This window comes from Osmerus eperlanus, chromosome 14 (genome assembly GCF_963692335.1).
Source record: "Osmerus eperlanus chromosome 14, fOsmEpe2.1, whole genome shotgun sequence".
Taxonomy (NCBI): domain Eukaryota; kingdom Metazoa; phylum Chordata; class Actinopteri; order Osmeriformes; family Osmeridae; genus Osmerus; species Osmerus eperlanus.
The window spans coordinates 3,729,902-3,739,901 of NC_085031.1; the positions used below are offsets into that span (position 1 = coordinate 3,729,902).

At 53.4% G+C, this 10,000-nt stretch overlaps 1 protein-coding gene across 1 annotated transcript in view; it reads right to left on the reverse strand.

Annotated features, from left to right (window-relative positions):
- The window catches only part of LOC134033841 (breakpoint cluster region protein-like), a 56,371-nt gene that overhangs the window by 15,563 nt on the left and 30,808 nt on the right, over positions 1-10,000 (reverse strand). The window contains 8 exon segments of the mRNA XM_062478131.1: positions 1,297-1,437; positions 1,699-1,751; positions 1,988-2,048; positions 3,500-3,607; positions 6,924-7,109; positions 7,411-7,515; positions 9,879-9,937; positions 9,940-10,000. The exon segment at positions 9,940-10,000 is cut by the window's right edge and continues 62 nt beyond it. Of these exon segments, the coding sequence (XP_062334115.1) occupies positions 1,297-1,437; positions 1,699-1,751; positions 1,988-2,048; positions 3,500-3,607; positions 6,924-7,109; positions 7,411-7,515; positions 9,879-9,937; positions 9,940-10,000 (774 nt within the window).

Genomic DNA, 10,000 nt, shown 5'->3' on the forward strand with positions numbered 1-10,000 from the left:
TTGGTTCCAACCGACACACGTGACCACCGCACTGGGCGTCATGGTAACTAGTTGTTAGGGGCTCAGACTGTTGAATAACTAGGTCTGTGAGGCTTCACTGGACATGATGGTGGTGATGTTCTGATACAAAGTCAGACTTGTGTATGAACATCATCAGTCTCTGATACAGGAGTATTCCTTCAGGTCATCTGGATTGTATTTGTAAGGATTGATCCTGGACACACAGACAGCCCCTGGCCTCCTTCCCAGCCCTCACCACACCCACCCACCCCACCCACCCCACAGACCCCACCTAAACCCTCCTTGTTGATTTAGACTGCTTTCAGGCGCTACTTTCATTTCATGTATCCTCTATCAATATTTGATGATCGCTGTGGTCTGGGACAGGCATGGCTGCAAATGGGTCCGGTGGGGATAGGGGGGAGAGGAAGGGGGAGAGGAGGGGGGGGGTAAGGGAGGAGAGGAGGGAGATGGGGGGGATAAGGGAGGGAGGAAGAGTGGGGGCAGGGGGGGGGGAGCAGAGAAGATAAGAGTCAAGAGGAGGTGTGGTACAGTAATGACCCCCCCCCCCCCCCGTGTGCAGAGGGGCGGAGCCTCCATAACCCCCTCCCTTCCAAGTTCTAAATAATGAATGCCGACTCCCATCAGTAAGCGAGCTGTCGGCTCATTACAGGGCATTATCTCTGGCTGTGTACGCCACCTGCCAATCAAAGTGTGCCCTCCATTCACACGCCTCTACCACATGGTCTCCGGGGAAACATGGGGGCTGGGAGGCGGGGCCTAGGAGGAGACAAGAATCCACCACTGTGAGCAAACAGTGGGCTGTACTGAAAGATTTGGTTATGACCATACATGGGCATAGAACCTGCTCTGAAGTGGAGAGCCTCTCTCGCTAGGGGTTAGCTGCTGTTCATTAAGAGGCTGACGCCCGGGTCGTCTTACTGGTGTTGTGGGTCGTGGGGTTGGAGGTCGTGATGCAGTGCAGCACGTACATCAGAGTTGCATCACATCCCAACACCCACGTGACCTTGTGACCTAAGTATGGTCATGGTCAGCCTCACGGTGGCCAACCACAAGGCAAGAGGGGGATTGTGTTGCGACCTCGCCCCCATTCACACACACCATGCCACCCCCCCCCCCCCCCCCCACCACCACTGTTGACTCCTTACCCTTGCAAAGCGCTGCACCAACAAAAGTTTGACTGTGTGATTGAATAATTGATCCTTTTTTTCTCCAGCTGATTGACTGATTGTTTTTAATCCATTCATTGATTGGCTGAAGCCTCTCGCCCCTCACCTCTCCCTTCTTGACGGTCATGGACTGACGGCGAGGCGTGGTCTCCTCGTTGATGCTGGACAGGAAGTTCTGGGAGATGCGCAAGGCGTCCTGGAGGAGGGGGTGGTCGGGGTGGCTGGAGGGAGTGTGCTTCAGCAGGTCCTGAAGGAGAGGGATACACATGCACACACACACACACACCGCCACACGCACATGCCCGTACAAACACACGCGCACGCACACACACACACCCCACACACACATGCAGACAGACGGCACACATTTGCACACAAACACACGCGCACACGTTACTTACACGGCCTGACGGCGAAAGAGCTCGCTGAGTTTCCTCAGGGAAATTAAAAGACCGGGAAAAAACTTGTGAAGCCACAAGTGCTTGATTGATGGGTTATTGCTACTCACGTGCAGTACCAGGGTGCTGCGAGTGACACGGTCCACCGGCTTATAAAGCAGAGCTGAGAGAAGGAGAGGAGAGAGCAGAAACACAGCCGTCACGTCCACTGGCCCCTGCTCGGTCAACACGCACCGTCCGAGGCCCAATAGCGAACGGCTGCGCGAGTCAAATGGGATTGGAGGAGCGGGAGGAACGACACACTGGGGCTCCCCTCAGTGCACGCGGAACGCCCGGGGCACGTCGCGCCCGGGTGCTTGGAAGGAGGCCTGATCTCTAATCAGCGTCATCGGTACTTACTCTCCAGGGAGTTCTTGGCGGACTGGTCCTTGCATTCCTTGGTGCTCCTCACCTTCAGGTTCTGTGCAGAGGGAGGGGGGGGTGTGTGTGTGTGTGTGTGTGTGAGGGGGGGGTTGTTAATAAAATAACAGGTAAAAAACCAAGGACACAATATTGGTGTCAATAATGCGTTGACTATGTCCTCATTCTCATGCTGTAAGATAAACACTGTGGGGGAGGAAACATGAATACACCAGGAGAAAAGAATTACGCGAAAATGTCCCCCGGTGTTTTGTTTCCGAAATCTGGACATCTTAGTCTCACTACAATGTCAGCTCCTTCCACATTTAAATGTCGTGGTCAGCACATTCTCACACACACGCGCACACACACACACGCACACATTCAGCTCAGGGAAAAAGAGGGGGTGGCAACGCATCGTTACATAGAACATTAAAAACGCCGAAAGATTGAGCATCTGTGTCAAACCCGTGGCGATCATAAAGCCAACCACTGGCTTCTACTCAAAATGGCGACAGTCGCTCTCGTATTTTACGGAGAGCGGTAAATCTCAGAGCAGCTCGTTTAGCATTATCTGCCCTGTAGTCCAATAACCAATGAAGCGTCTAACGCGTCCTAACAGCAGCTTCTACTAAACAGAAATGACAAAGCCTCAAGCCTGTTCTAGTGTTCTGGTTCTGGAGTAATGGTTCTGTTACTGTAGGGTTCCATCTTCTGTCTACACGAGACCTCGTTCCACAGGCCCTCAGACCCCCCCCGTGTCTCTCCTGAAACCACCTCTACCCCTAGGCCCCTGAAGCTGTGTAGAGGAGGGGGGGGGGGACACGGAGGAGTAAAGGTCTTGGGGATGGGGAAGATAAATGAATATATTGTGCCTGTCATGCTTCATTTGTTCATAGTTGAGACAGAGCGTGGCACCTTACTCCAGGGGACTGTGGAAGCTGGCTGGGGGCTTGGTGTAGGTATGAGGAACCCAAGAAGAATTTGTAGAACAACCCCATCCTCTCCACCCCCCCCACACACACACACAAAGACAGGTACACACCAAAGTACACACACACAAACACACCCTACATGCATTGTTCCAGCACTGCTAAACACACAGCTGCCTGACACACACGCACGCACAACAATTCACACACACCAACAAACATACACGCATTCATCCGAATTCTCACCCCTGGCCCTGTTGAGAACAATGAAAGACAGTAAAATAAGAGGGTGAGTGGGTAAGTGAGAGGTTTGTAGTCATGGACTTGGGACTGAAAACTGCTAGTCACACTGCTAGTCACACTGCTAGTCACAGTGCTAGTCACAGTGCTAGTCACTGTGCTAGTCACTGTGCTAGTCACACTGCTAGTCACAGTGTTAAATCACCCCTCATATCCAGAACCCCCCCCCCTGCCACCCCAAGGATGAAGATGAAAGGACACAAATGGTGAAATCATACACACGCACACACACATACATACACAGACACGTGCATCATTCTAACGGCTAGGTTCCCATTACCTCAGAGATCTCGGCGAACTGCGTGTTGGCCTGGCAGCACTTCTCCGCCGTCTCCACGGCGACCTCGTAGTTGTCCACGAAGGCCCGGTACACTCCCAGCTGGCTGGCCTGGCAGCCGGAGAAGGACGATGGACAAAACAACAAAAAGTCACAGTTAAGAACACGTTTCCATCACCATACAAGTAGGCCTGTGTGTTAGGTCATCCGACTGCATCGTGGGAAGTGAAAATGGGATTGGAATTACTGAGAAGTCACTGGGAGTGACAGCTACACTCCCCCCCCCCCCCCCCCCCCACCACGACCCCCCCCAACACACACCCAAACATCATCGCCAACCAACGCAAAACTAACTGAAACAAACGCAAGATCTAATCGCCGACAGACCGGACGCTGTCACAGCCACCGCGGGGAACCCCCCGTCCCGTTTCGCCGGCGGTGCTCTGCGGGTAAGCAGGGCTGTTGCAACGGCAGCTGTATGTGGGCTCTCAGCAGAGACATACCGAGTCAGTTATTAAAGCCAGTGGAAACGGCTGCTGTAAAAAAAGATCGACATATTTGTCGATCGGAGGCACTTTTTTGGACCTCCCTCGCTGGCCTGACGCCACCCAGCTGTGACGCCCATCCATCTCTTCGGCGCTCTACAGACCAATCAATGCGGAGAGGGAGCCTGGAGCGTGTGACATCGAGAGGGGGCAACCGAGAGAAACGCTAAGACGCACACGGACGTATGCAAAAGCCCAAACGCACACACACACAAGACCCAAGATGCATCCCTAGAGAACAGACTGGAGGGGCACAGAACACAGGCCCAATATGGCTCTCTAATCAACCTTACTACAGGTCAATTAGCATACGCTCATGAATATGCTAATCTCTTATCTCTCTCGTTCTCTATTTTGTATTCCATGTTGTCCCATTACTCCTCTGTCTACCTCTTTCCACCCCTCACTTCTCTCGCCCTCGCTATCTGCCCTACCTATCGAGCAGCTCCCCGCACTCTCTCCCGGCCTCCATCTTCACTTACAATGACGTCATTCCCCGTGATGTCACCATCCCAGAGATAAGCACGATGAGGCCAGCTGTGGCCCCACTTCTGACCTTTGTCCGCACCTCCCGTGCCTTGGCGTCACGCCATGAGAATCGATTCCGGCCCGTTACAAAAGCCATTAGACGGGAAGGAAAAGGCTGAGGCAATTTTCACCACACAGAGTAATCCTCCCCTCCAAGCCTGCTAGCCCATAACCAATCCTCCCAACAGTGGTCACACACACAATCAGCCAATCCGCAGGCGGAAAATCGAGTATGTGCCGTATAGCCGCTGTGTGACATGCTTAGCTCCAACCGCACGGACACACACACTTCTGCAAATATATTTACAGCATATATTGTATACACTTACGCCTATACATAGATAGGACCCCTTGTTTCCCCTGTTCTTTCTTTACATTCTTTCCACATTTTGTTGTTTGTCGTTCCATCCATCTGTTCGTCCGTCTATTCATTCATCGATCCATGTCTGCCTCCATCCACTCTGCCGCTCTTTCCATCTCTCCTCGACACGCAGAACCAGCTCCAAAAGAGCAGAGTCTAAAACCACTGTTCCACTGCATAGCTCATCCCCCTCTCCTCCCTCCCCGTTCCCTTCTCTCCCCTTCCCTCCCCTTCCCCTCCCCTCCCCTCCCCTCCCCTCTCCTCTCCTCTCCTCCCCTCCCCTCCCCTCCCCTCCCCTCTCCTCTCCTCTCCTCTCCTCCCCTCTCCTCTCCTCCCCTCCCCTCCCCTCCACTCTCCTTTTCCCTCCCCTTCATTCACCCCCAAATGGCTCTCATGTTAGGAAAGGCCTTTCTGCAGGCTCTGCAACCTCTATCTCTTACTTTATTGTGTCTGGAGGAGAGGGAGAGGGGAAAAAGGGGGGGGGGGGGGGAGAAGAGGAGATGGGGAGATTAAGGAAAGGGAAGTCTGGTGAAAAAAGGGAGAAGGAGAGTGAAGGAAAGATAGAGGGAGACAGGGTCATGAAAGAGAGAGAGGATAGGGGCGAGATGTTGTCTATTAAAGTAAACGAGAGCAAGAGGGAGAAAATGAGGGAGAAGGCATCAACGACTCTCTGTTCTATCAGCTTCTAAAAACACCCTTCTTCCAGGCAGATGTGACACAGCTTCGGATGCCATCTCTTATCATGTCTACCAGACAAAGACCCCTGAACGGACAGGGACGAGCGGCTGGAGACGGAAAAAAACGACACTCATGAATAAAAGTGTAGTATTTCGAATGCATGCTTTTACGACGGCAAGAGACAAACGCAGTGTTCTGCCTCCTGGCCCTGAGGGAGTCAGCTTAGTCAAGTTAATAGGGAGAGGAACAGAGACAAGTCCTCTGCTCCAGTCTCAGCGCCACGCAGGCCTATTTATAGTAGCTTCTTCGAGACACAAAGCACAGTATAGTGTTAGTCATCTCTCATCTGCCTGGTTAAATAGACAGCGTCGTCACGTGTGATGTGTGCGTGTGTGTATGAGCGTGTGTATATGCGTGTGTGTGTGTGTTCGTGTGTGTCCTGTTCATGACAGCGCTGACTGGACACGGGAGGATCTCTATGGAAGTCAAACGTGTATCCAAATGAAGCCTTTGTGAAAATGGTTTAAATAAGCCCGGGATGTGTTTGGCGCTGGCCAATCTGGTGTCCCTGCACTGAGGGGAGGAGAGAGTGACGGTGGGAGGCAAGAAAGCAGGAAGAGAAGGGGGCGGGGGGCGAGGAGGAGGGAGGGAAAGAAAAAGACCGGAGGGTGAGCGGGGGGAGGGAGGGGGTGACATAGAGAAGACGGGAGAGGGTCAGGAGGTGGGAGGGAGCGGGAGAGGAGAGGAGAGAGGGTAGGGAGACAGACAGATGGGAGGGTGGAGGAGGAGGGGAAGGAGAGAGAAAAGGAGAGGTGGGAGGGCAGGCGGGTGGGCAAGAACAGGGCAGAGAACGAGAGGCGGTAGCAGTAGTCTCTGCTGGCAGTCCTCCTGTCAGTCTGAATAGACCTTGGGTCAGGTAGGTAGACAGGGACGAGCAGGGAGACATCCTGTCAGGTCAGTGCACGCCTAGTGGACATTCCTTCCTGTCCTGTCAGGGGTGGATTTCATCCATTTGGGGTTTCATGACTTCACACACAGACAAGGTCTCTCTTAACAGAGAGACACAAACACAGTGTCTGAGCACAGCAACCAGTACTGTATTAACCTCTGTCTGTCTGACTGTCTCACTGTCTGTTTGTCTGACTGTCAGTTTGTCTGACTGTCTGTCAGTCTTACTTACTGTCTGTCAGTCAGTCAGTCAGTCTGTCTGTCAAACTAGCTGTCTGACTGAGTGACTGACTGACTGTCTGTCTCTTGGACTGTCTGTCTGTCTGTCTGCATGACCGGATGTTCCTTCCCCCTCCGTGTGCCTCACCTGTTTCTGAAAGAGGTCTCCGACGCGCTGGTGGTGGCTCCACTGTTGCACCCTGGGTAGCAGGCCGTCGTAAAACTCCTTGTGGATCTCATAGAGCTCCGGCACTTTGAAGAAGATGGTCTCGATCTGGGGGATGGACAGCACGGGCTGGGAGGTGGTGGCAGCGGCCTTCAGGGGCTTCATGGGCTGGGGAGGGAGGTCAGGAGGGGGTCAGTGTGTGTGCGTGGCTTTGGGTGTGAGCGTGTAAATATCTCCGAGCCGCACCATCAAAGAGCTAACTTTGCCGTGGCACAGCTGGTTAAAGCGGCGTAGGTAAGAGGTGGTCGGAGGTTCCGAGTTCGAACCCCAACAAGGGCAAGATCGGGAAGAAGCGATGCTGAGGAGCAACGCAACTACACTCCACGGGCGTCTGTGTCGGCAGGTCTGTTCGCATGTGCGCGTGGTCACGTGTGTGTGTGTGTGTGTGTGTGTGTGTGCAGCAGCTCACCAGCAGCAGAGCCTCCAGGTGGCTGAGGTAGGTCTCCTCGCTGGCCAGGATCCCGGACAGGACCCACTTCCTCATCTCCAGACCCTTCTCCAGGTCCAGCTCTGTCTGCAGGACACACACACACACACATGTTGACCCTTCCACAACCTCAGCACACCTCTCATACCAGAGGAGAGGAGAAACGAAGAGAACGAGTTGTATAGACAGCAGATGTCAGTCAGGAACTCCGGGGAGTGTCATGGTTTATGCTAAAAAGGGGCTACAGTACCCATAAGTCTGTTTAAGCTCTGATCGGCTTCCTGTTTATACAAATGGAGATGGGATAAAAAATGTCACTTCTCATACAACTACCGAGCTCCATAACGGCCTGGTTTGCTTCAGTACCGTATATGCTAGGAGGAGATAAATAAATACAAACTTTGGAGGTTCAAATCCCTTGTATGGCATTCCCCTGAGTGTTCAACTATCATCTACAATGGTCCCTTTATGTCATGTACTGTCAAAGCCTCCAGGGGCTACACAGAGAGGAGGCCTCAGGGCAGGGACTGTGTGAATGGGGAGAGTGAGAGAGGATGGGAGTCCTCAGAGAGCCATACAGGTTCAGACCACTGATGGAGAGTAAGCATGCGTATTTGTGGCTTCCTCAGACCCTGATGCCCCCTGCTCGGGTGGTGGAGGGGGTGTGGGTGTGTGGGGGTGTGGGTGTGTGGGGGTGTGGGTGTGTGCGTGTGTGGGTGTGCGTGTGTGGGTGTGTGGGTGTGTGTGTGTGTGAGTGTGTGCGTGTGTGTGTGGGTGTGTGGGTGGGGGGGGGGGTAACTGCATCTCCAGACTGATGTTTTATTCATTGTTGTGGCAACTAATGAGCCCGGAATGGGGAGTGGGGGTGAGGGTGGCGGTGGTGAGGGTGGGGGGTGGGGGGGATAGTGGTGTGTCACTTCATATAATGTGGGGAACGGAAAGAAAGAAAATGGGGGGATGATAAGTGTCTTGTTTTCTTTTTTTCCTATTTAATGTGGACATCACCATCATCCTTCACCATCTTTAATGAGACCTCTCTCCATCTGAGACACGCCTTAGTTCTCACAGTCGATGAATCACTTGGCTATGCGGGGAGAGTGACTGAGCGATGGTTCTTTAACCCCCCCCCCCCCCCCCCCCCCCCCCGGTCTCAGAACGGAGCGGACGAGACGGGCATCGACAGGGACGGCCCGTCGGGGGCCTCGAGGCTAACGGAGCTAACGCTAACGTGTTGACATCTGCCACACTGCATCTCCGCGTGACATTTGTCCGTCAGGAGACCGAGGCGCATGTCCCAGGCAGGCAGACGGACAGACAGGGGTCATTAGGGAGAAGTAGCCCTAGCCTGAGGGGTGTGTGTGGGGGTGTGTGTGTGTGGGGGGGGGGGGGTGAGGGGTTGAAGACCATCGGCCCAGAGAGACGTCAGCCGGAGCCAGGGATGGGACGAACGTCCGACCACAAACGTTACCCCCTCGGGCGGGGTGTGTAGGGTGGGGGGAGGGGGCAGGTTGGGTGGCAGGATGACATTGCTTGGGCACCGCCTCACGGAACTCTGGGAAACAGCAGGAGGTGGCGGTGACTCATGCTTGTGACGTCAATAAATATGCTGGCCGGATGAACCAATCAATGGCTCCGGAGGTGGTGAGTCATCAGGGGAGACGACAGGAGAATGTTGGAGTATGAGCTGGACTTCCTCTGTGAGGACGTGTCAAGGGCAGACAGAATTGCATTTCAAGACAATTACAGAAATGAAATGTTCTTGCCGAATAGGCCTGTCAGTGCAGCTGTGTTGATTTGGTGTGTGTGTGTGTGTATTTGTTTGTGTGTGTGTGTGGGATGGCCTTCCCTGAAGGCTCCACAGCGAAACCGACACAGCATAGGTTTACTCCAGAATTCTGGCTCTAAACAAAAGAGTTTACTGGTCAGACACTGGTCAGACACTGTTCCTGTCAGAGGAACAGTGTCAGTGGAGACACAGCTAATTCCCTGGATGAGAGAACGGCCGACAGCTAAACAAGGTTGAGTTTTCGTGGTTAGCGATTTGAAGAGTATGATATAATACACAAGTCCCCTCTCTACCCCCCCTTCTCCCCCACTCTCCTACCGAGCCAATCAGAAGAGATCTGCTCTGTGATCTATTGGACCCCACCTTCAACCTTTGGGTCCTCCCCAAGAACTTTGTCTGAAAACGGCTCAGTATGTACTGCATCAGAACATTTCACTAGTGCCCTACTGCTTGTTCCAAAGCTGGTGTTGGTGAGGTTAGCATTTTAAAATGATTACCTAGCTCACATCCTCACAAAAAGACCATTCTGTTGCAAATATACAAGCTACACAGCAATTACTACCAGTAAGAATAGCAGCGGATAAATCAAACAGAGGATAGAGGCCTATCCCTTTAAAGGGCAAAGGCCGTGGGTGAATGGAGGATTGTGGGACAGCTCACATACCGACTTGGAGGACTCGAGCGAGCCGGAGGAGAGCGTGTCGCGGCTGCTGCGGCTCTTGAGCTGAGGTGCGGCGAGGAGGACGGGGAGTCGTCGATGTAAGGCAGGATGTCGTGATGTCTCCG